The sequence below is a fragment of the Toxorhynchites rutilus genome, chromosome 2 (assembly GCF_029784135.1).
Source record: "Toxorhynchites rutilus septentrionalis strain SRP chromosome 2, ASM2978413v1, whole genome shotgun sequence".
Classification (NCBI taxonomy): Eukaryota; Metazoa; Arthropoda; class Insecta; order Diptera; family Culicidae; genus Toxorhynchites; species Toxorhynchites rutilus.
The window spans coordinates 219,542,309-219,568,650 of NC_073745.1; the positions used below are offsets into that span (position 1 = coordinate 219,542,309).

Here is a 26,342-nt window from a genome sequence, read left to right on the forward strand (position 1 = left end):
AAGCCAATTTGATTTGAAATTCATTGCTCAACGTCTGATTTTTGTTGGTCTGCACTTGCTATAATGATCAAAATGTGCTCCATTCGTTGGAACAATTGTAGATACTACCTAACGGTAGATGACCAAGAATCTCCCACGAGGTTACAGAAATATTATGAAATTATAATATGTTAATGTAAACAAATCCTTTTACGCATATGTTCAAATTTGAACTATGACAGAGTACTTTAACTTTTCTTGTTTTTAGTCTTTGCCTTAATCTGTTTTTAATCCAAGGAGTAAGCTACTCTAAACGTCTCTTTTGCCTTCATTTAAAAGATGAAAAAATGTGCATAACACAGTTGTATAACGTTTATATTAGGAGAACCAAGTAACCATTTAGAAGTAAAAAAAACATATAAGTTAATGTTTTCTTCCAAAAATGCAAGCATGTTTCTGCATGTTCTACATTTCGTTCTTTGGCGCCCAATTTATATTTTTTTCATTTCGCTATAGGTTCATTTCATAGTCAACATAGCCACAATGGCGCAGAATTATTGGTTTTTGGAAGATCCTTAAAACTAAATTTCAGTCAGAGTAAATAAAAGAGATAGCGGTTTGGTATCTAAGAACAAATTGTGGAGCGGTTAAAAATTTTCAATTTGGTTGATAGAAATGAAGTTTATGAAACTTTCAAAACTTTTTTTATACTTCTAAAATGTAATTTGTTTCACAAATTTTAATAATCTACAACTGTATTCAGCGCCCATTTTTTCATATTTCAAAAGGAAACAACAGAATCGTTCCAAGAAGTGCAAACCCAATATAAGCGAATTCCGATAACTTTTCCATAGTTGAGGTTTTCCATTCTCTAAGTACGGTGTCTTTCGGGAATACATTCAGAATCCGAATTGGAAATCAAAATATTGGTCGCGTCTCGAAAAAGGTCCAATCTTGAAAGTTTATTTATCGGACATCTATTGATAAAATGACAAGATTTTTGCATCAATCGATATGAAAACTCATAAATGATCAATCGAAGAATAGAAAATGTTTGAATAGTTAAGTTATTTAAACAGCGTTGAAAAAAGAACTTCTAAATTCCCATGAATTTGCGCACACCGTAAAGCGACAGGTTTTAATTTGCTCTGTGCGTCAGTGCTAGCTCTACACTATGCTTGCTTTGTGCATATTCTGAGAATGAATTCTGAATAAAAAATAAATGACTTTCCGTTCAACACGGTAGCAAAACAGGAACCGAGGTTAAAACTTATGATGATGTCTTGAATTCTAGAGACTTTCTTCATCTTCAGCTTATTCACCTCTTAATCACCATCGAATCAGCAGCGAGAAATCACACATTCATCATTATCTCGGACAAACGCATCATTGCACTTTAACGGCGTGAGCAATCGGCATAGCAGGATTTGAACCACCAAATTAAATCTCAATTTGCACACATAGTGTTTGCTGGTCGCTATCTGAAGCGAAATTAAAAATTGAAACCTCAGAATGAGCGACGAGAGCGATAGGGAAAAACCTACCTATTTTACTCGTTGCACTGTTTGCTTTTTTTTTTTACTTTTTCCACAATATATGTCTTAGGACGAATTTCATGCCAACTCGTATTAGCAGTTGACAGCATCATCTCAGATAGCAGGGAAACATTGTGGTTGTAAAGACATTGGTCATTTAAGCAACTCACTTAAATGACCAACTTGTCTTGGAATATTACAAAAAGAATTAGACTACTTTTTGAAAAGAGCCAACAAATTTTTCTTATTTTTTTACAAAAAAATGTTACTCAAAACTGTAGTAACTACAAAATTCTGAGCAAAGGATGAAATGTAGAAAACTATCGAAAAATACCAAAATACCAAAAATTGTTTAGAAAAAATACGCTGGAGAAAAAATATTTTAAAAATTTATATTAATTTTTCTCAAAAAGGTTTTTTTTTATTCTCAAAAAATATTTCTCAAATTCTCAAAAAATAATATTCAACAAGTCACCCATACATCGCAAGATGGGCACTTTTACAGGAAAAAAGTTTTTCTAACAAAAACTTTTTCATGTTTTCTTTGAATAAAATACAACTGACCTCAATTTTGTTTCCAGTCAAGATAGCGGAATATTCGTCAGTTTTTTTTTTTGAAAACAATTTTTTTTATTTTTTATTTTTATTTTCTACATTTCATTCTTTGACCAGAATTTCGTAGTTATTATAGTTTTAAAGTTATAATTTTTTGTAAAAAAATCATAAAAGTTTTTTAGCTCCTTTCAAGAAGTAGTCTTCTTTTTCGAATATTTCAAAGTTACTTAAATGACCAATGTCTCCACACCCACAATGTTTCACTGCTATCTGGGATAGTCTTGCCAACGGCTAGTCGAGTTGGCATGAAATTCGTCTCAGGTAGAAAAATTTGCCAGAAATGTTTCCCATTGATTTGTTTATTTGGAATCGTAATCCATTCATTAATATTTACGTTCAAAATCCATACACGTTTGCCACTCGAAACATTAAGATGTTAATAGAAATACTACGTCAAAAGAAAAAAAAAACTATGGATGGGTTATACCTATGATATAACCGCAAGGTTGCCGTAGGACTGCCGTTGGCTTAGTAATCATTTGTGTTTCTTCAATTAGCAATAATCGCACCTCGGATGTTCCTCATTGGTTACGATATTGCCGCTGCGCAGAGCTATCTTTTGTGTGTATTGATTAAACTAGTGAATGAATGAAACAATTTACGAATTCAATTGCAAACAAATGCCTATTTAGGTCAATTCATGCATTATGGTAGTAGTTATCACAGCAAATAGTTATCAACATTTTGCTTAATCATCGAACAGTATGCGTAGAAATTCAGTGAGCTGGCGACATGAAGGGATATCTTCCAATGCCGTCTTGAATAACCGAGGCAAAGCGTTGCATTTGTACCCGCTTTTGTCGACAGTGTTAGCAAATGAATTCCGGAGTGTAAAAATGCATGGGAGTATAAAAGTACTACCGACTTGCATGTATCTACAATGCCGATTTTCCCAACTTCTTGGTTTCGGAATCTGTATTGGGAAAAAATATTCCGATTTGCAGAAATGCAAGCGAGTGCAAAAGTACCCACAGCTTGCATCTATTTTGCAATGCCGATTTCTCCAGGTTCCATGGTTTTGAAATCTGTGTTAGGGAAACATCCATTCATTTCAGCAATCGTACCTTAATCGTTTAGCAATCACAACTGAGTGGATTCTGAGCAGCGCTCGCTTGTATACCGATTGGTGATTTCAATAGTCTGTTGTGAAAGCAATTTTAAGGCTATTGAAACAAGTTTTCGGATCAAAAAGTAACAAGTATAAAATGTGTAGACATTTTATCTTTCGAATGAAGTGTTTATCATACTATTTCGTTCAGTTATTTAGGAGATATTAACCCTCAAAATCTCAGTCTCCGGCGTAACGCTTCCGTTTCCGAAACTTTGATTTTACATCCCGGTATAGAAATCAATGACGTAGTTCTACGTCAAAAATTTCAAAGATTTCTTGTAGAAGTATGGATCTTCTTCTTCTTGAATGGCGTTAACGTACCCTGTGGAACTTTTGCCGTCTCAACGTATTCATTAACTAGCGTCGTTCATTAATACTTGGTTGAGATTTCTATGCCGAATAACACGCCTTGAATGTACTCTGGAGTGGCAAGCTCTAGAATACGCGTGACCACAGTGCAAGCCGGAAGAATTTTCTTTGACGAAAAATCCCCCAACCAGAACGGGAATCGAGCCCGAACACCCGGCATGATAGTGTGGGACGCTAACCACTCGGCCACGGGTGCACAAGTATGTATGGATCTAACCTGCAATTCACTATTTTCATCCGAGAAAGTTTATCCAATCTTTCCAATTATATAAAGAGTTAGGGCTACATTTGGCTCCAATTTCTCATAAACTATATTTTTTCAAATGCTTCGCCTACAAGTAGACAAATGACAAATGATGCTTAGTTTAACATTTTTATCATAAATTTACCTTTGCCTGATCCAGATTTAATATTTTTTCATGGAAAATTATCTTATTCCTTATTCTAGTAAGTGCTATATTGGGGTTATGGAACTCGAGTGAGTGTCTCTCTCGTGAATGTCAAATGATCACGCTATGATATCTTTATTTCTGTTATCTATATTTAATTTGTAATAAACTTTTCATCACTATCAAAAATATAGTAGGCAACGCAGTAATAATTATTACTGCACTCCCACAATAGATACAAACGATTTTTGGAAAGAAAATGAATGTACAATACAAATGGGACCTGATCACGAACGTCACTTCACGGTGAAAACGAAAAGAATTGTATGCGATTTGTATGCATTTCATTCCGTTTTCACCGTGAAGTGATGTTCGTGATCAGGTCCATGGTATTATATTAGAAATATATATCAGAAATGAACACATAAATAACTACAAATGTTTTCTAATTTTGGATCTCCTGAAAAATTTTCGAATGAATTCGAATAATTTTCTTCAAAATAAAGTTTTATTCTGGTATCCAAAATTCGCAATTGATTGATCTGGTTACTAAGGCAATGTATGCCTTTCATTACGAAATTATTACTTCGAATCTGTATACAGCAGCATTAATGTTTGTCTGCTTGTCTATATGCCCTGTAAAGATTCGAAAGTTACTGAATTTTTCGACGTGAAAATTTGTTCATAACGGATTCGAGTACCGCGAGTATTACTGCATTACGAGCCTTTGGGTCTATCACGAGTAGGAACGGTGGAAGAGGGTAAAGTAAAGAGATATATAGAGGTAGAGACATAGGTAGAGGTAGAGAGAGGAAGGAAAAGGGAGAGAAAAATATAGAAGCAGAGATAGGAGAAAAGAAGAGAGAGAAAAAAGAGGGAAGGAACGAGAAGTGAGAGTAAAACAGAAAAATATAGAAGAAGAAATAGGAGAGAAGAAAAAAGAGAAGAGAGAAAGAGAAAGAGAGAGAGGGAGAGAAGGGAAGAGGGTGAGAAATAGAGGGAGAGAAAGAGAGAGAGAGAGAGAGAGAGAGAGAAAGAGAGAAAGAGAAAGAGAGAGAAAAAACGAGAGAGATAGGGAGAGAAAGAGAGATAGAGAGGAAAAAAGAGAGGGATAAAGGGAGAGAGAAAGAGAAAGAGAGAGGAAGAGAGAGAGAAAGAGAGAGAGAGAGAGAAAACGAGAGAGAGAGAGAGAGAGAGAGAGAAAGAGAGAGAAAGAGAGAGAAAGAGAGAGTGAAAAAAAAGAGAGAGATAGGGGGAGAAAGAGAGATAGAGAGGAAGAAAGAGAGAGACAGAGGGAGAGAGAGAGGGAGAGATGGAGAGAGGAAGAGAGAATGAGAGAGAGAGAAAAAAAACAAAGAGAAAGAGACGAAGAGAGAGAAGAGGGAGAGAGAGACGAAGAGAGAGAAGAGGAAGAGAGAGACGAAGAGAGAGGAGAGGGAGAGAGAGACGAAGAGAGAGGAGAGGGAGTGAGAGACGAAGAGAGAAAGGGAGAGATATATAGATAGAGAGATAGGGAGAGAGATGATGAAATGGAGAAAGAATCAGAGAGGGAGAAAGAGATAGAGAGGAAGAGTGAAAGGGATAAAGAGGGACAGAGAAAAAAAGAAAAAAAAGAAGGAGAAAGAAGATCAGGAAAAGGGAAAAAGAGACAGAGGAGAAATAAGAAAAGAAACGGGAAGAAAGAGGTAGATTTTAATTAAGTAATTCAAGGTGGTACAACTCATGGGCCAAAAAATACGGGTCTGAAATTTATGGTATACCAATAAATACAATTGGCTGGAGCACATACAGGCAAATTTTTGTTTCGGTCTATCCTATTTTTCATGGCATTGATGTATAAAAACTAAACAAAATAAAATTAGAGGATCAAGTTGCAACATCGAGATTTTTAAATATTTTTGGAAGACTGTAACTTCGTTTCACATGAGGTGATGAAATATACATTACATTGAAGCTACGTGTACATAGTACATCTGGTAGTTTAATAATTTTACTTTGAATTGTGTATGTGTATCAAACAAACATATCGTTATAGTTTTGATATAACCAAATCTATATGACGAATTCTGCAACTTGCATTTGCCTTTCCAATAGAATTTTTTATTACAGGAATGTTCATCATTTGATAGGTACGACTGTTGCCATCGGCTCCTAGCAAAGTTTGCAATATGTTCCTCTCATTTACTCAAAGATTTGAAAGAAAAACAGCCGAACGTATCAATATGAGGTTTTGGTAACATTAAACTGAAAATTTACCTGCCGACATGAGTACTTGCAAAACTATGGTATATTAAAAATAAAACCAACAAAGTCCTATTTTTGACACTTTTTAAAATTGGTTAAAAAAATCAATTTTTTTGTCGTCACTTTATTGAGCCGTCTCATTTTTCCTTTTCCATTTTTCCATTTTTCTCTGTTAATTTCTGTGCCGTGCTGACGATAACGAGCAACTATTGCAGCAGCGAGGTACAATTTTCATTCCCAAGTTAAGGTGTAGGTGGAAGGAAGCCGTTGTAGTAGTGTAGATAAAACCACGTGTAAAAATGGGGTAATAGTGATTGTGAGAGAAGAGCAATTTGTTTCGTTTGTTTTGATTTTTGTACGTAAATAGATCAATTCACTTATCAGACTGTGTGGCGCTTCACTGACACTGGTTTTAGAATACATTTGAAAAAAAAAATAACAATTCAATACTGAAGTAAAATGTATGAACGATGTGTTCCGATGAAAAATTGCAAATATAAATATATAAAGAACATGTATTTGCATATGAAGTAAAATTATGCTTATACGCGAGCGCAACATGACAAAATTCATAACACGTGCGAATTGGGGCTCTTTTGGTATTAACAAGTTCTTTCGCACAGTAACTCGATGTTGTTAATTCCTCAATATTTTCCTTCGTTGATCGTATTTTTTCACATATTCACGTTGGAGAGCATTAACCCTTCTCTTCGTTGGCCAAAACATTTTGATTGAATGTAATACTATTCCGTTTACTATTTTAGACAGCAGAGGTACCCGTGGCAGTGTTCCGAGCTCTGCAATACAATTTTATTAACCAATGTTAAAGTTGCTTAAACTTACATCATAGACCCAGTAAACGTAAAAATAATAATTGTACTCATATCAACACAATTTTATTTTATTGATATTCATGACATGAAACGCTTTGACTCATGAACATTTTATTGAGTGGATTTTATAGCTGTTTCGATGATATTTGTCTGGCAACAGTGTCGAAAAAATAACGATGCTTTCACCAATACAAACAAAACCATTGCGGAAAATTGAAAAATGTAAATTGACCTTCCAGAGCACTAGCTCGAGTTTTCCGGCGTTTTTCACTAGATATTGCGACGGCAGATGAAAATTTAATATCTTGTGAGCAATCGATTAGAGTTTGGTTGATATTACTTGATGGGAAGTGTGCGAAAACGATCATTTTCTTCACACTTTTTCGCAAAATTATTGATTTTCGGGCGAGGAGTGAGGCAGGGAGATGAAAGAAATGAGCGCCGTTGTGGCAGTCATATGTGGCTTCCTTCCACCTTCAACTTAAGTCGGGCTAGCAATCAATCAACAACTCCAACATCCTTCGCTAGCGGGGCCGAGCGCACATCATGTACTGGAGCTCATCCATAGCTAGCGTCTCGCTAGCCACAATGGTTGCGTGTCCATAGCAGGATACTAGCAACTCTCCTTTGATTGATCTTCGAATTAGTCTTTTTCAAGGCTAGAGGCGAATGAACTTTGTAGCTCAAAAACTTATAAACCTTAAAATATTAAAATACAAATCAAGCAATCAGACAGCAGTCGCACATCAAGTTTATTTTTACTTTCTAATATTAGGTTGGGAAAAAAGAAATGTCATATATTATCAATATATGGCAATACTTAAACATATCTTGTGTTGTACTTATCGCATCGGGTCATACTATACGGCTATTCAAAGACAACAATCTGTGCTACAAGTGTCGTTTTGACAATGTTGTGATTGTCCTTTTCAGTCTCAAGTTATAGCGCGTCAAAGGTGGAGTTCACCAAGCAAGAAATTCGCCATATTTTTATGTTTTACTACCTGCAACGAAGGCGGCCGAAAAAATTCGTGTAGTTTATGGACCCGATACTGACCAGAAGCGGCCAGAAATGATCAGTAGGAATGGTGTTGTTTTCCACCAGGACAACGCTCGGCCTCACACATCTTTGATGACCCGCCAGAAGCTACGGGAGCTCGAATGGGATGTCCTATTGCACCCACCGTATAGTCCGGACCTGGCTCCAAGTGATTATCATCTCTTCCGGTGCATGCAAAACGTTCTTGGTGATACTAAGTTGGCCTCAGAAGAGGCTTGCGAAACTGGCTGTCTGAGTTTTTTGCAAATAAGGAGGGGGTTTTATAAGAGGGGATAATGAAGTTGCGAACGAAACGGCGCATATTTGACTTAAATTGGATACTTTTAAGTATACTAAACAAAGCGTCAAATTTCGATCAGAAATACGACATTTCTTTTTCCCCAACCCTATATAATAGGCGTTTTCCCTCTAAACAATTTTTTCCAGCTGGCGTACGCGATATCTCATACGATATCTTATACTGAACCGATTTATTTCAAATTTGATATGGATATTCTTAATAAATAGCTCTATCACAACATCAAAAAATCAAGTGCGGGATGGGAAATAAAATAAGAAGTGGAGAAGTGATTTCAGCATCATAAAATTGATGTAACGTCACAATGTCAGTTCCCGTCTGTACCTGAGATAATGATTGGTCTTAATCCAAAGTTCTGATCAATTATTTTTATTACATTTAAATGTATGTATTTTGAGTACGATGAAAAACTAATTTGCCATGTCATGCTGAAAAATATATGTTTTGAGATTTATTCTGCAAAGCCTGATAATCTGGTCTGTTTCAATAAGAAATTATCTCAACGGGTCTATCGTGACGCGTGTGATCTCCGTTTGAAATACATGAATTTTCCTGAATATTTCAATTGCAAAGAATATTCATATTCTTGACAAATTTTCAAACCCCCCCCTGGGAATATGAGGGATGCGATAGAATTTCCCAGCTACACGAAATCGGGTGGGAAACCAACAATACAATTTCGACAGCTCAAAATTGCCAAACTCCAGTCCAAATTCCTACCATAGTTGCGACGTGTGTGTCGGTGTCGGCTCCAAAAGCTTTTAAACGGAACATTCCATCGCAACAATGTGTAACACCAGAAATAAGAAGTAAAGTAACCAGCAAATATTTCGAAACGTTTGCCGCTTCGATCTCCGACAATACCTTCCAAAGCAGTGACCGGAGAAAAAAAAAAACATAAACCAAATGCCGAATTTCAGGAGAAAGGGTACCACATGTGCAAGTCGGTCTCTCCAGTAAATACACATTTCGCCGCAAGACAGATTGCCGAAAAGTCGAAACCTAGCAACTCTTCTTCGCTCTCTTTGGGCCCAGTCACGTTGAAGAAGCCGAAGAAGACAAGTTAACCGACTTGCGTTTCCATTCGTTCGATCTTAGAGACTCCACCATTCACCAGACAGAAATTTGACGTTTTTTTTTCGCGCCTTACTCAATCGCTTACTTCATCACTGCCGCCATCGCCGCTCCTGACGGGTGATATCGATTACTTTGTTGTTTTATTTGATTCCACCAAGTGTGGCCGTTATAATTTTTTTTTCAAGATTTCTTCAACTCAAGTTTCGCATATCTACCGCTACGCTAGTGGCAGCCACCTACGAGCCCGACCCCGTTTTCGGCGATCGGTTTATCGCATCATGTGGTCACCTAAATTTTCGCGTCTGTCTTTTTGGAACTGCCAGCCCCCCCCCCCCCCGGCGAATACTCACCAGCACACCATCACGCAGACAAACGCTCGGACTGCCAAAAGTGCCCAAACGCAGCGCAGCGAACAAAACCTGTCTCGATGGCGATTGTCACGCGCGACAGACTGCGCGGCCTTACCTGTGCGCACGATACGAGGGTAGGAGGCGACGGCGGCGATCGCCGAAATCGAAAGTGAAACTCTACACACTCGATTACTCAATCGATCCCGTCCCGTTGTTGTTCGAGCCTCCCGCCACCACCACTCTCCCGAACGCGGTGGGGTGGATATGAAATCCACCAAAAATCAACACCCACTATATCGAAATAAAAGCGAAATATAAAAGTGCGTACACACACATGACGGGTGGACGGATAAATTACTTTATGATCTGCACCCGGTTGCATTTTACGATCGTCGATCTCGATCTCTTACCGAATGTAATGCGGCGGGCGATGTCAAAAATGGTCGGATTATGATTGCCACCGAAGAACCTGTAAATTGGATCGACGAGAAGCCCAGCTCAGCTAGGGGGCCAGGGGGAGATGGATGGCACAGTCGGAACGCACCGACACTTGCGCGAGAGTGCAAAACACAACAAACAGGTTTGTTTTGTAATCACCCTTTTCTTTTGCCGAAAAACATGCGTGTCACAACCGTGGTTTCGGAGGCCCGGTGTCGACGAATGTATGTTTCGGGGTTTTGTTCATGGTCCAGTTGGACACCAATTATGACGCTCTGGAGTGAATGTGTGAATGTGGCAAAAGTTGTTCGAAGAAAATTGTAACAGACTGCATCGTACACTGAACGGGATTTTATCAAAATCAAGAAAGACTCCTGATTGAGCAAAAAAAGATTCTTTCCAGAAGGATTAGTTTTCATAAAGTAATAATATTGGGCCATCAAAATGGAATATTTTTTGCTCTTTTTTTGTTTTGATCAAATTGCGATGGAACAGCTCGCGTCAACTTTTGAATACTCTTTTGGTCAACCCAAGGTGCCTGAGTGTTAACAGGGGTGTAACTTGTAATCATACATATTTTTCTTTCTTTCCGCTTCCATTTGTCCAGACTTCAAACTGGACTTTTGACAGGGTGTCGACTCAAAATTAAAAAAAAACAAATTCCCTGATTTTCCAGTAATTTTTCCGAAAAATTCCAGGTGTAGACTAGTAATCTAATTCTCTACTAGTACTTAACCTGTAGTTCCTAAAACATTCAATTAACTTAAACAATGAAATTTAAAAACGACTGTCGATATTTTCCAATAAATGTAGAAGATTTAAAAAAAATGGATTTACTAACACAGTTCAAAGTTAGCTTAACAGAACTTCAAATACTAGTAAAGAATGAGGCATTTTCATTTTGACGATTTTAACGAAATGCTTTATCTTTAGGCACCCTTCTGTGCGATTTCCAAAAAATTCCACTGATACGTCAAAAATCTGTCAAATATCAAAATAGTCAATAGTCAAAAGCTTTTCGAATCATTTTCCCTCCAATTTTCTATCGGAATCAATTATGGAATGATCAAGGATGCATCAATGCTTCATAAGCTTTAAAACCAGTGCTTCGCATATCAGACGAAATTTCAAGATTTGTCTGTCGTAAAAATTTGGCGAGTATGTTTGAATCTATCAATCCTTTGATGAACCGTGCAAAATAAGCAATCCGAAACTATCCATATTCAAGAATTTTTTTTTCTAAATTTTGAATTCATGTTTATACCGCCCATCGACACAAGAAGAAGTTTGTTCGAATATATAGGGGAGAACTGTACAAAACGCATCGGTGAGGTAAAATGGCCCAAGCCATCAATTGTGAAAAATCTTTAGATTAGTCATGTAAAATGACATATTACTTCACTCATTTCAGTTCGCAGTAATCTCTTCCACATATTCACAGTACACAAACATGCCCATCATAATAAAATAAGATACAAATTGAGAAAAACTAATGCATCTGCCTTTTCTGTAAATATTCATGGTTGCTTGGTAAGATTTTGCGGTTAGTCAATGTTTAAATATCAGGATATTTACACTCTACCTCCACAACGAATCATTGAACTTTATGATCACACTTAAAAATCACACCAACATGTCATATTTTACAAGAATTTTGCCAAAAATTGTGAAAGCAATAATTGGGGCAGTATGCACAGGAAAAATATTCGTTACATAGGTTATAAAAACAAACGTTCGTCTTGACCAATGCCCTGGCATGTAACCATTTTTTTGTGGTTCGCACAGAAAATCATAAGCATAGTAATTACTCCAAGCCGCACTCACATTACGGAACAAACAAAAGAAATTTGACAGCACGACTGAATTGACCACAATCACATCACGCGAAGAACAAAGAAAGGCTTTGGTTCTGACTTTCTCTCTTCGCTTTGATGATATTAGTTGCATAGTGGGTCTAATTGATTGCATAATGTGATAAAATTGCAACAAGTTTATTGGTTTTACACTATTTATTTGAAATTTTATTCATGTAATGAATTTTCAATAAGCTGTGTCTAGCATCGAATATGTTTTTTTTATGAAATATAACAAATAGAAGTACTTTTATTAACTTATCGATAAAAAAAACATATTGAAATTTCGGGCATCCTGCAAGTCCACTGTGTGCGTTGTGTTCGTTTGTTTTGATACGTCTAACCAAGTTGTTATGATGCGTTCTGTCCATGGATTATGGCATTTTACTCAACTGTTTTTACTGTTTTGAACTGTCGATGGAAATATTTAAAAATCCTTGCAAATTCGAGTATGTTATATCAAATTACATCAGGGATATAATTGGCAGTGATGGAAGAAGTATTCCAGATGTTAAACAGCATGAATCAATTACAAGAAGTGCGGTAAATGATTGATTTGCTTAAATGGTGCGTTTTGTACCACTCTCCCCTAATTCCCAGGCTTTGAAAATTCTTCTTTTCTTCATCCCAAAATCTAACTTTCAGATCAATCTGTAATTTCTTTGTAGTCTTGTTCATAGACTCGTCGAAACCAACGACTATGTATAGCTTACAAAATTTCACCAAGCCAAACTTCATCATAATGTTCATTTTTTTACACCCTAGTTAGACCTTCTCAGCGCTTTGGCTTTCATGAAACATTTATCTCAATACAACCATGTCTTTTTCAGCAGTGCGGAGTGATTTGTGACACATAACTATTTCCAGGCACCACATCATCTCAGCTCTGATAGTATGATTTTCAAACATGAATTTATCAATAGTTTTCGAAGAAGGCAAGGAAGAGAATTGGTTGAAGCTGAGCTGACGCCAAATGCCAGTAAAACAGCGCGAACGTAAAAGTCGTCTACTTTTGCGCTGTTAACCCTTCGGAAAGACTAAGTTTATCTACATAGAGTCAAATACAACTTTTTTGGTATCATTATCTTTCTAATTACTGCACTAATCGAAATTCTAATTGGCGAAATTTCATTTTTTCCAGATTGGTGACGATTTTCCCTGACATTGTTTGAATTCCCTGATATTCCCTGATTTACAAGGATTTTCAAGGTAGTCGACACCCTGTTTGAAGGCTGACCTGACCGACTGATCTTATACTTACTCAAATTATTAATTCTAGAAATTTTCATAATCATCATTGATTTATGGGAAATTTTTCATTGGATAAAAAAAATAGATTACACACTTTTGCTGAAGAATCGAATGAAAGTTAAATTGTTAGTTTAATTAGATTTGATATTCGCATAGTTTGGAATATATTTTTTCAATACAGGTCGGACTCGATTATATACAGACTCGATTATATGTGATTCGATTATATACAGTTTGAAAAAAAATTTTTTTTTATATTTCAAAAATAACTTATTTCAAGAAGAAATGTAACCTTTTAACGTAATTCATGTTGCTATTACATGTACAGTGGAATAAAAATTGTGATTCTTGAAGATTTTGCTTGAATTTTCACCAGGAATTGTTTATATCGATATTACAGCCAAATTGAGAAAGATAGAAGTTGGGGGTCAAAGAACAAATTGTAGAGCGGTTAGAGAGCTTCAATTTAATTGAAAGAAACAATCTAGTTTGATATAAATTTTTAGGATGAAATTAATAATAACACATTAAAATTATTAACTAAAGTTTTTCACTTCCAAAATGTTTTTAAAATCCACTAATTCAGATGTTCCACTACTATATCCTGTACTACATTTTCTCATCTTTCAAATAAAAGCAACAGAATCGACTTTCGTAGCGTACTTTGTAATGTAGAGACAATTTGAGGCAACAGAGTCCGAAACAAAACAAAAAATGCTATAACTTTGTCATTATTGAAATTCGAACATATGCGTGGAAGGATTTTTTTTATCAAATATGATCGTCTATCCTGAGAGAATCTGGATAAATTTATTTTTTTCATGTGAAAAAGGTGTTTTCTGACTTTAAGGGGATGAAACAAAAATCAAATTCCTATTTTATATTTCAAACTTTTGACTCATTTATATACAGTGAAAAGAAAACAGAAAATGTATATATTCGAGTGCGCGCTGTACTAGAGAAACCGGAATTAAATCCTTTTTTTTCGTATTTGTAAATTTAATCTTCGATCTTCTCGCAGATCTCGCACTTTACATGTTTTATTTGTGCAGAGTTGTATTAAAAATTGGTAGCTCTCTGATTTACATAAAAAGGAAATTATTGTAATAACTTACGTGAAAAAAGTTCGGGTTTCAAAAATATGAGGTTTCAATGTGAAAAACTACAAAAAAAACCTTCTTCGAAATCGAAGCAAAAAAATTTAAAAAAAAATCGTCAAAGCAATAAATCAGCCTTGTACAGAATTTATTGGAGTTTTCAAAATTGCGGTTCAATTTGCAGTGCGATAATTATTTTTTTAATTAATCATCATCAAATACGAAGAGGACATTTTTCATTCAAACAAAAACATCTCAGTATTGAAAGGTCCTACAGGTCCTACGTTACAGGGATCAAATGAAAGCTGGTTGATAGGGTTAATTAGATTTGCTATTGAGATGGTTAGCAAAAAAAATTGTTATTCCACGTAATCCTTGGAAAAAAAACAGAGAGATATCGATTTTTGATTTCATTTAGATTCTTTTATCCACCACATCTACACTCACCAAGATAAAAATGTGTTCATAACGTATTCCAAAAGTTTAAGTTTAATTTAGTTAAGAAAGTTTAAGCTTTAAAATTGTGTAAATTCCATCCTCATGCGATGATTTTTCACGAAGTTGCAGAATTTCTAAAATCACCTAAAATATCCGCACAATGTTCCTCTATTTTTTTTTGTCGAGTGTACACTGAAAATATTCAAAAACTTATACTATTTATTCGTGTTATACCAGGGCCTCCGAATATTAAAGAAATTCATCAATATCCAAATCCCTCAAATTACAATACCTATTCTGCCGTTCTACGCATAGTTGTCCCATGATACTTTTTGACAATTTTCACTTTTCTTCACAAAACGATGTTTTTATGCCGAATCTTCCGGAAAACCATTAAAAAAAGATATAGTTTGTTCCCAGTTTTTTTAAAAAAAAAAACAACACCAAGCTCAATTGTCCCATGTAGATATTCTATTCATAACTGTCCCACCATGTATTTTTTTGTAGATCCATGTCAAAAAAATCGGTTCAAGTACAAGAATTTGATGTCACGCTTTCAGCAAGCATGCAATACACTCAGTACTGGTTTGGAAAAGCGAACTAACTCTCAAACAAATGAAAAAAAAAGTTTACCAGAACACGAGTATACCTTGTTAGCGAATGCCCAATAACAATGAGATTAATATTCGGCAAAGGTATTGCAGATCACTACCTTCTTCATAAAACGATGTTTTCATGCATAATCTTTCGGAAAAAATACAAAATAACTTATTGTTTGTTCCCAGTGTTTCAAAAAACAACATCAAGTTCAATTGTCCCATGTAGATATTCTAGGCATAACTGAGTTTTTAGGCCCGTTACCAAGATTGATTGATTCAAATGAGGGTTTCTACTAGTAAAAAAAACTCAGTGTATTGCTAGACCGAAATGCCTAAAGCTTCTGGTTGACAAATATGCTGGAATATTTTGAATGCGTTTTTCTCATTCGATGATTTTGGAACATGGGACAACCATGCGTAGAACGGCAATATACACTTGTAAATTTTAAGTTTTTTTTATTTATTGTTTTGATAACGATCCTTCTTACTATTATTATTATCAGTTCTATGAGAAGAAAATGAGTCTCTGGTTACTATTTTATCTTCTCTTTTTCAGCTTTTTCCTCACGAAACTCAAAAAAATATGAGTAGATGCATATAATCCTCCTAGTTGGTACCATAATTCTAAAGACACGTTTTTTCTATATGGAAAATTTTAAATGAGAAGCTTTGATGTTGTTTTTCATGATGAATTACATTATATTATATTGTCAACATTGATTTTGTAACCTTCCTCGAAAAAACGCGAAAGTAATAAATTCTGAAAAGAGGTTTTATGTCATTTTGAGAAAGAACTTACAAACACTCGATCGTATTTTTAAACACAGTATAGCTTACGTGTTTACGCAAAAAAAAAAATTGCTGAGCCATTTGAAAATAAATTCACATGCTTCAAAAAATAAATAGTTTTTTTTAAACGGAATTAATTATAGGATTTGTTAATAGATTTATAGATTTATTTACTTTTCGCAATCAGGTCAGATAATATGAATATATATAATGGATTGATTGGAAGATATTGGATGTTATTTTATATGTGTACACTCTGTCCAACTTCTATAAGACCAGGTCATGTTTTTGCTGCTTTGTGCCATTGTAAATAAACAATTATTATATTCTAGTGTGTTGGTATTGGTGACTATCACACACAGCATGATTTTCATATGTGTGTGTGCAAGTGCTGAGCGTAAACCAAAGGTATTGTATTTTTCAAGTGTCAAGTTTCTATAAGGCCAGTTACATTTCTCCGTTGTTTTGATCAATGAATCTGGAAAATGCCGAAAGGAAAAGTGCTCAAGGAGAGAAAAAAAAAGACAAATCGATGCATTTCAACAAGAAAATGTTGGTATCAGAGGAATTTCTCGTCGGATTGGAAGATCCCATCAAGTAGTGTTCAATTAATTGACGAATCCTCAAGGATACGGTAAGGAGGAAAGAGCTCCACTTAAATCGATGCTCTCTGACCGGGATAAGCGGAAAATAGCTAGAACAGCTTCGAATACCTCAAAATCGCTTATGCTAATACAGAAATATTTCAATTTAAATTTTACTCGGGTGACAATTCGTCAAGTTTTGGTAAAAAATCCTCACATAAAGAGTGTTTAAAAGTTTAAAGCTCCTCATCTTACACCATCTCACATCGGAAGATGTCTGAGTTTTGCCAAAGCTCACATGAACCGACAGTGGGGCATGGTATGTTGTGACAAAGAATTTTTCCAAAAGAATACATTAGCTATATACCATAACGAAAAGTTCTTCAATGTATAGGTTGTCTTCACTGACGAAAAAAGTTCAACTAGGATGGTCCTGATGGTTTCAACGGGTACTGGGGCGTGATTTACGGAAAAAGGAACAGTATTTTTCAACCAGAAATTTCGGTGGAAGCTCGTGCATGGTTTGGACGGAATTCTATGCAACCTGAAAGCTCAAGACAGCTTTCACATCATTCAAGGATTACATACATGTTCTGGAATCCTCTCTCCTACCGTTTTTGCGTTGATATCGTCACAAAAAAATCACATTCCAGCAAAACAATGCTACTATTCATACCAGCAAGAAAACTAAGCAATGGATTAAGGACCAAAAACTTAATTTTTTGAACTGGTCGGCTCACTCTCCAGATTTGAATCCTGTTGAAAATCTTAGGGGGATCCTTGTACGCAGAATCTACACTGATGGAAAACGGTACACCACGATTGAAGAGCTCAAGGTCGCAATTTCCGAAAAATGGAAAAATATCGAGAAATCCGTTCAGCAGAATTTGGTAAATAGTATTCCAACACGAATTTTCAAGGTGACAACGATACCAATTATTGACATGTAAATCAGCCGATCGTTTTGAATTTTTCATTGATAATACTTATGACTTTTGAAGTGATCTTATAGAAACTGGATAGCTGAAATTATCATATTTAAGCACAATAAATAAACAAACAACTCTTTTGAACGAAGTTGACGTTAAATATACTTTATTCTAAGCATTTAACAATGTATGAGTGTATCTTGTTGAAATTCTAACTGTTTGTGCTGCAACGAAATAGAATCAGGGTGGTCTTACAGAAGTTGGACAGAGTGTAGATTGAATTTTCAGTCAATTGGATAGGTATGAAAATATAATTTATACTTTTAACGTTTCGTTTTCAAAAAATAAGTGAAATGCACAGGCAGTGATGCCAATGTTCTAGATTGCTGAGTTGATCATTTTCGCGCCTTCAAGTCACTGCGTTCAAAAGAAGGTCATTCATCTTCATTTTCTGGAGAAAAATCGCTGACATTGCTAGTGCTTATGGGCTAGATGTGGTTTAGGAGGTCACCGTGGTCACATGTGACGCGAACAGCCTAATTCCAGAGGAATCAAGTGTCTCGGCTGATGAGCTGATAGCTCTTATCAACGCTTCCAAGAACATGAAGACCCCTGTTTTCAACAACACCATTAACAACGAGTTCGAGCACTTGAGCCACGGCTCATTTGCTTTTGTAGCGAAAATGATTATTAGATGCTGGGAGCTTTGCTACTTCCCTTCAGTGTGGAAGCTAGCTAAAGTCATCTGAAGTTACCCAGTTCAAGTTCCCAGTGTCCCAGAAACTGTTTGAAAATTGTGTCCAAACCCGAACTTTTGCTTTTCCCGATGAGTATGGTGCCTTTCCTGAGGAACAATTTGGTTTCCGTATGGGAAGGTCCACCCTTCATCAACTCATTAGAGTTAATAATATTATACAACGTTCTTCCATACAAATGAAACACAAATTTCTGTATTACTCGAGAATTAATCAAGCAAATGGAACAAAATTTGGCATGTGGAAGTTTTAGGGTGCAAAGAATGTTTCTATGGTGGTTAGACACTACTCCCCTTTCTCTTAGGGGGGGGGGGGGCTGCCATAGAAATGAAAAACAAATTTCTTCATAACTCGAAATCTAATCAAGCAAATGGAGCCAAATTTGGCATGTGAAGATTTTAGGGGGCACGAAACGTCTCTATTGTGAATAGACACTCCTCCCCCACTTTCTAAGGGGAGAAGCGGGGACGGGCCTGTATTTATTCTACCATAATTTTCTGTATCAAACATTTATTCCATGTAACGGAGAAACCAATTATTTGCAAGTGGTTGAAACATCTTGAACGAGAATTGTGTCTGGAAATAATCTGATATTATAATGATGAGTTTTGGTAGAGGTACTAGGATTTTTTTTAGTAAAAGGTAAATTCAACGGGGTCTATTAGAAAATCAATCAATGAACAGTTCTGCGATTAGACTTATGAACTTGCGCTTAGTAAGAAAACGTGAATGTTTGAAGGTATTGATTTTTATTTATTGCTATTGATAACAAAAAACAAATTTTGGGCGGGACGAAGTTTGTCGGGTCAGCTAGTCTTATATCAAAAGCAACAAATTGATATTCATCACATTCGAAACGATATTCGTTCTGGCAGTGAATTTGAGTCAAAATTCAAAAATAGAAAAATTATTCAGGCTGGACCGTTTAGAGAACAAAAACACAATTGGTTTCCGTATGGGAAGGTCCACCCTTCATCAACTCATTAGAGTTAATAATATTATACAACGTTCTTCCATACAAATGAAACACAAATTTCTGTATTACTCGAGAATTAATCAAGGAACATATCGAAGAACAAAAGTTCATTTGTTCATATTCTTTGGTTGTCTGGATCTGTCATTTTGATTTGCGTTTGGAAAATAGAGGTTTTCGATGCAACCTAGCCCGAAAATCTATGCATTGGAACCTAACGAAGATGATTTCTGTCAACACTGATATGAACTCAGAGCAATTCATTATAAGTGCAGGTGTACCTCAAAGAAGTATCCTCGGGCCCATTCGGTATACCATTTATACTGCAGACATCCCACCGCTCCCCGGTGATGGAATTTTGTCCCAATTTATCGCTATTTTGTGCAATGGTCGCGCCATCGATAGTCTTATTCGAAAATTGCAGGATGGTCTGGATGCTCTAACAGAATATTACACCAGTTGGAAAACTGTTATCAATGCGGCGAAGACTCCCGCATTCAAGATCTTCTAGACTTGTTCCGACGGATAACGTTTGAATTCGGTTCGGTGGCTCAATGGTCAATGGTCACTCAAATGGTCTACTTAGGACTCACACTAGACAGTCATTTGATTTTTAGATCTCACGTTGGGAAAATCTCCACAAAATGTAACATTCTGCTCCGATCTAATGGTGAATATGATCTATGTTACCTATTCTCACACCAATTCTAGGTTTTCTTATAGTCGGGTTTATTACCTGAACGATGAATTTACGGAATTATTGATCAACAGAATCTTGTTTCAGACGGAGAAGAAGCAGAGTCCATTAAGTATACGAGTTTACGCATCAAAAACCAAACACATCACTTCGATTTGAAATTGATAAATATTTTATTTTGCATATTTTTCAATAAAAAATAGCCCAAAAATATGAGAAAATAAATGCATCCTGATTTTTGAAAATATTAATTGACAACGCTATGTACAGAGTTGTGCTGTACAGGGTTCTTAATTTACGCTTTAAAAGTATTTTGCGTCAAGACATGTAGTGAGATTTGTTATGGTCATGTCCATGACAATGTTCTGTGAGCAAAGATTCATGTAACTGTACAATTTGGTTCAATTTGGAGGAAATCAAATTTGTCAAATTGTTCAACAGATCCCCCCTAGAACAGACCCTGAACCAAGCAATCGAAATATCAGGTCATAAGAGAAAAAGGGGTTCACCACTTACCTTCTAGCTTCATGCCGACCTCGAGGCACTTCTGGAAGCGGCAGTAGGGGCAGCGCTTGCGCTGGGTCTTGTCGATGTGACACTGCCGCTCGGCGACGCACGTGTAAACCTTCTTGTTCTGGACGGTACGCTTGAAGAAGCCCTTGCAGGACTCGCACGTCAGCAGTCCATAGTGGTAGCCTGAAACTTTGTCACCGCACACCGGGCACAGTTCTTCAATGAAATATTTAAAATCAGTTTGGTCGCATTGGATGGCGGATACGACATTTAGGTTATTAAGATTAGTGGGCTCAATGGCGGTAGTACCTGACGGGGGGATCGCGAGATAGTTCGACTGCGTTTGGGAGATGTTCTCGTGGTAGCCACCTGCGGAAAACATGTAAGGGGAGTCGAAATTATACAGGGAATAGTTGGACTGCGACTGCATGCCCTGGGACCCAACGGCCGCTCCGCTGTTCTGGTTGGGATGATGATGATTGTTATTGTTGTTGTTGTTGCTATTGCTAGTGTTGTTGTTGTTGTTGTGCGATGGTAATGGCGATTGCGACGTGAGACTGTTCACCATTGTGTTGGTAATGCTGCTACTGTTGTTATTGTTATTGTTGCCTAGATGGCCTGAAACGGCGGCCAGGACCAAATCCGCGCTACCGGATCCGTCACCAGTTCCGGCAGACATGTTGTAGCCATACTGTGGCGGTGGCATGACATTACCGGTCATGCTGTTGCTGTTGCTGCCCTGGCTGGACAGGGACAGGAGCTGCGTGGTGTTGCCGCCAGCGCCGCCATGCGGCGGAGGGCTGCCAGAATCGTTGATCATCGAGTACTGCGACATGTTGAGCGACATAAACACTGCCGAATTTTGGTGATCCATGTCTAATAACATTTCTTCTTCCCACTTTGTATGCTAAGTATATATGTATCGTTTTGCTGTCGTGTGTTTTAAAATCCACGCCACTTTTTTTTCCTTTTCAACAGATAAATATTGTGCACAATTATGCTTTACTATACGATGGACGGACTCTTGCAGATGTTTGTTTTGCTGTTGATGTTTTGTTTCTTCACTAAATTCGATCACACTATCACCCTTTTTTTCTCTGTTGTTTTTTTTTTATTCTGTAGTTGCGGTTTTGTTGGATTTTGTGAGTTTAGGTGCTACCACTAAATACGCCTAATAGCTACTCTTATGCCTCTAGAATGACCAAACACCCTTATCAAAGTAAATATATGTGTATGTATATATCTTATGCGCTAATAGACAACATCACAAAATCGTAGCTCTCCCTTGAATTATTGTTGCACTTCAATTTGTGTACTTTGAATTGTTGTTTCATCACCTGTATCACACACACGTAACCAAAAACTAACCGCCAGATTTTTGTTTCTTCTTGTGCCAACTTTTGAGTACTTTCACACAATAACTTTTTCGTTTGTTTTTAGTTGTGTCTTCACTTCTTTTTTTTTTGCGGATTTTCAGGCTACTTGCTACACTACTTGCGTCGTCATTCCGACTGGGAGTAACGTTAGAGTTGATGGTAGACAAGATGCAAAGAAGCCTTGTCGAAGTCACTCCGATGGTCACGTGCCGTGCTGGACGATTCCGAAGACGATTGCGACGACGACGACTGTTGAGATTTGATCAGCTTGCAGCCACTGCTCCATCGATGGAACATTTTTGCTCCACTGAAGTCTTCATGGGGATCTGGGATCGCTAGGGCTATATCCAACGACTCACAACAACACACACACACACACGCAAACACTACAGTTGCAGGTTCTTCTCTTGCAGGATCACTTGTTTCGCGCACGCAGCTCACTTTGAACACACGCAGTAATCCTTTAGATTTTGTTGTTTTTTTTTTGTTTTGTAAATCCAAGATTGTTGTTAATATTTCCGATTTATATATATACACTCGTAGACAAACACTAGATGAGTTTGCTAGCACCAATGATTTGTGGTTGTTTCCTTCCGTTGTTGCAAAGTTCGTGCCGAACTTTGACTTGAATTATTATCACATTTGCATTTGAACCAGTTTTTCGAAACTGTGGTTTTAGTTTTCCGGCACACTTGGGCCGAAACTTGAAGCACTTGGTAACTTTTGATTTATTTTAGGATCTTCCGGCTGAGCTCCAATGGGAAGATCAGAGTAGATTTAGACGGTAACTAGGTGGCTCTTCCAGAAGAGCCCGAAGAGATATATGTAGAAAAATCCAAACCGTTCTTGGAACGGAACTTCGTTTTTTTTTCTAAAAAATAATTCCGCGAATCGCGCGTTCGTCCCGATTCTAGGAGAAAACAGTTCTTCCAACCCCCGAAGGAAGGTATCGAAAGAACTCCGGTTGCCTTTGGTGGACTACTACTGCTGGTCGTTCCGGTGGTGACTCAAAAAAGATCGCGGTGTGGCGCACGATCGGGAAGCGTTGATTACGACTTGCGGCGAACATGGGCTACGATATACTAACTCCGACGACTACTTGAAAAATAATAACGCAAAATCCGCTGCTCAAGAATCCGTCCGAAAACATCGGCGACTACTTTTCGTGTGGCCACACTCCGGTTGTCTTGCCTGTTCACTGCTCAGTGTACCCGACTTTTTTTTCGGCCTTTCGGGGTTCTCTCTCGCACACTCTCGCTCTCGGACGCTGCAGCCGAAACGAAAACACACCAAACAGCAACAGGGAGACGGAGAAAGAGAAGTACACGTGAGAGAAAGAGTGTCGACCCAGCGCCAGAGTCGTCATGCCGCAGCAGCAGTTGCATTTGACACAGTTCGGAATCAAGAACAACAACTTCAATAGCAGCAACAGCAGCAGCAGCAGCAGCATCAGTGGCACAGAAAAAGTATGACACACTCTCGCTCTCATTGGCCCACATTTTGGGGCGCGCGCACGCAGACACCGCTCACCCCGTGCACACAACAAAGCCCCACCGAGCAGAGGTGCGCTCGGGCAGAGTGCTGAATGAGTGGCGATTTGTGTTCGAAAATTAGAATACACCTAAAGAAGGTCAATCTGACTCGACATTTTCGGGCATAATTTGACACGATTCATTTGCATAAAAATAGTTCAAAAGGGACCGATTCCGGTTACACAAAACCGATACAAGCAGACAATAATTCTTCAATTCGCTCCCCTCATATATTTCCCAACACCCAAAACTCCGTACACACTCACTCCATTCAGTGTTGAGGCAGGAAAGGAGTGCTCGTGAGTAACTCACAGTGGGAGCTCGCTAGCGCGCTCACCGAGCAGCATCAACACTTTCGGTTTCATTTAGCGGTGTGGCAGCGCGCTGTTCCCCACCATTCCACCGACGAACTCCAACGAACACCGACGACGATCGAGAGTGAGAGTAGCGCAGCGCTTCACACACGCGACATCCGATCGTACACAACACGGCGACAGAAACTCTCGTGTGAGTACTGGCGGGAGAGAGAAACGGCAACTCGACTCTCAGAGCTTTGGGGCAATAAAATAAAAGCGAAGGTATGAGGTAATACTAACAATTGCTGTAATTCACCACCACCACCGCTGGAAGGAGGATGGCGCGCGAGCGGTATTATGGAACTATTGGTGTTGCTGGGAAGAGGTGGGGAGGCAAAGAGAAGTCCGCTGTGAGGTGAATTCCGAATGAAGCGCACGATGGAAACGCAGTGAAGAATGAGAAAAAAACGCTGCCCGCCGCCCCGCAAAGGAAATGAGAGGAGCAGCGCGCGATCGTGTGGAGAACGAAAAGGTTTTTTTTGCTGTGTTTTGAATGTTCAAATATTTTGCTCACACTTAATGTCACAAGCAATTGTAAATAGTCGTGTTCGAATGTCGATTGCAAATAATTAATATGCACGATTGTGGGCTGTCCGTGGGTGCCATATGGTGCGTTCGGTTTCATATTTTGGGGGTACATCAATTTTGAATTAAAATCCAAAAGTATAAGAACGAAAAAGTATTCTGTGAGCTTTTATACTGAATGAGCTATGCAAATCCTTTTTTTTTTTTTTTTTTTTTCTCTTTTATAGTGACTTTCAACACATTTCTGCTGGTTCGCCACTTTTACTTCCATTTTTGGAAGAATGTCGGGAGTGAGAATTGAACTCGTGATCTCTGCGTGACAGGTATGGTTGTTACCACTACGCCAGATCACCTCCTATGCAAATCCTTTAATCACTGTATCTTTAGGGGAAGTGGGGGCATAGTGGTCACCCTAAGGAATATGCCCATTTCCAGCGCCCACATACCAATTCAATTCCCGTTTCTCGAAGAACATTATAGTTCAACTCATTGTTCTTCAAGATAGCAAATGGCTTTTTTTATAAAAATTCAAAATAGTACACTTTTCATCATTAGAAAAAAAGATGAAAAATCGAACTTTTTTTTTTGCTTGGAGGTAAAGTGGTCACCTAGTGGGAGCAAAGTGGTCACCCGCACATATCAAGCTAAATGGGATAGTTTTATGGGTTTTTTTCATCCAAATTTTTTCAAATCATATTTGTTATGGTAGGTACATGTATGAAATAAGCTTAGCCTGTTCACCTAGAGTCTCAATTTAAATTTGCTCTTGCATACAAAAACGTAGTAAGAAACACATAACGTTCCGCATAATGCGGCTTGGTTTAGTTGGATTGGCCTATTTATCGAGGGTGAAAGCAACAAAAGATCTTCTTCAAGAGCAGAATGTGATGATATATATCAGCTTTAGTAAACAGAACATTGTAAGTTTTTATTTATCTATGACCACTTTGCCCCCAAACATGAACATAATTTCTATGCTAATTAATCGCTGAGATTAAACAAAATATCTGTTCACCTCTTCTAGAATATGTTAACAGTCGTCCAAACTGATGATTTGTCCAACAAATCAGATTGAATAAACTAAATTTCACGAGAAATTCCTAAGATACCATGCGCACAGAACTACGGCTGAATGGCTATCGAGAGAGTAATTTCTGTTTTTATTTGTATTTTGACATGCGATAGCTCTACTGAAGTACAGGGTGACTCAAAAGTCATTAAATTCTTCGAACGTAAGGTGACTATAAATACGGCATATATCGTTAATAGTTATACTACACAAACAAGCAGGTGACCACTTTGCCCCCCATGACCAATTTGCCCCCACTACCCCTATACATAAAAGAAGGATTTTCCCACGTACGTGTAAAATATCATCACAGTAGAACGGCTGATCAGATCTGCACGGTCCATATATTTTTTGAGTTTGTCTTCACCCAAATTAGAATGATAGAGTACTTTGGAAAATATTTGAGATGATTAGAAAAATTCGAAAAAATTGGCTATGCATATATGGATATTTAAAATAAAAAGGGAAAATTTGAAAATAAGAGGTACGCATGTGTGTGTTTCGCTATAAAAATCATCATTTAGATCAATTTTACAGATCTGAACGATAACGTACAAACTCTCTTGAAATATATTCGTTATTTTTACCAACCAAAATATTCTCTAGAAATAAATTGTATGGCAGAACAACGTTTGCCGGGTCAGCCAGTTTATTATAGAGATTGAAAAAAATTGAAAATGCATTCGAATCATTGCTATTTTTCTGACT

The 26,342-nt window shown here is 37.4% G+C and overlaps 1 protein-coding gene and 1 pseudogene across 7 annotated transcripts in view; both read right to left on the reverse strand.

Moving 5' to 3' along the window:
* Positions 1-26,342, reverse strand: part of LOC129771504 (nuclear hormone receptor FTZ-F1-like) — a 443,987-nt gene that overhangs the window by 180,570 nt on the left and 237,075 nt on the right. For all 7 annotated transcript variants that reach the window (XM_055775226.1, XM_055775224.1, XM_055775225.1 and 4 more), the window contains 2 exons: positions 21,086-21,145; positions 20,780-20,992 (listed from right to left, as the gene is read on the reverse strand). In XM_055775226.1, the coding sequence (XP_055631201.1) occupies positions 20,780-20,992; positions 21,086-21,145 (273 nt within the window). The remainder of the gene's footprint in view (positions 1-20,779; positions 20,993-21,085; positions 21,146-26,342) is intronic.
* LOC129772122 (U4 spliceosomal RNA) lies at positions 2,495-2,683 on the reverse strand (annotated as a pseudogene).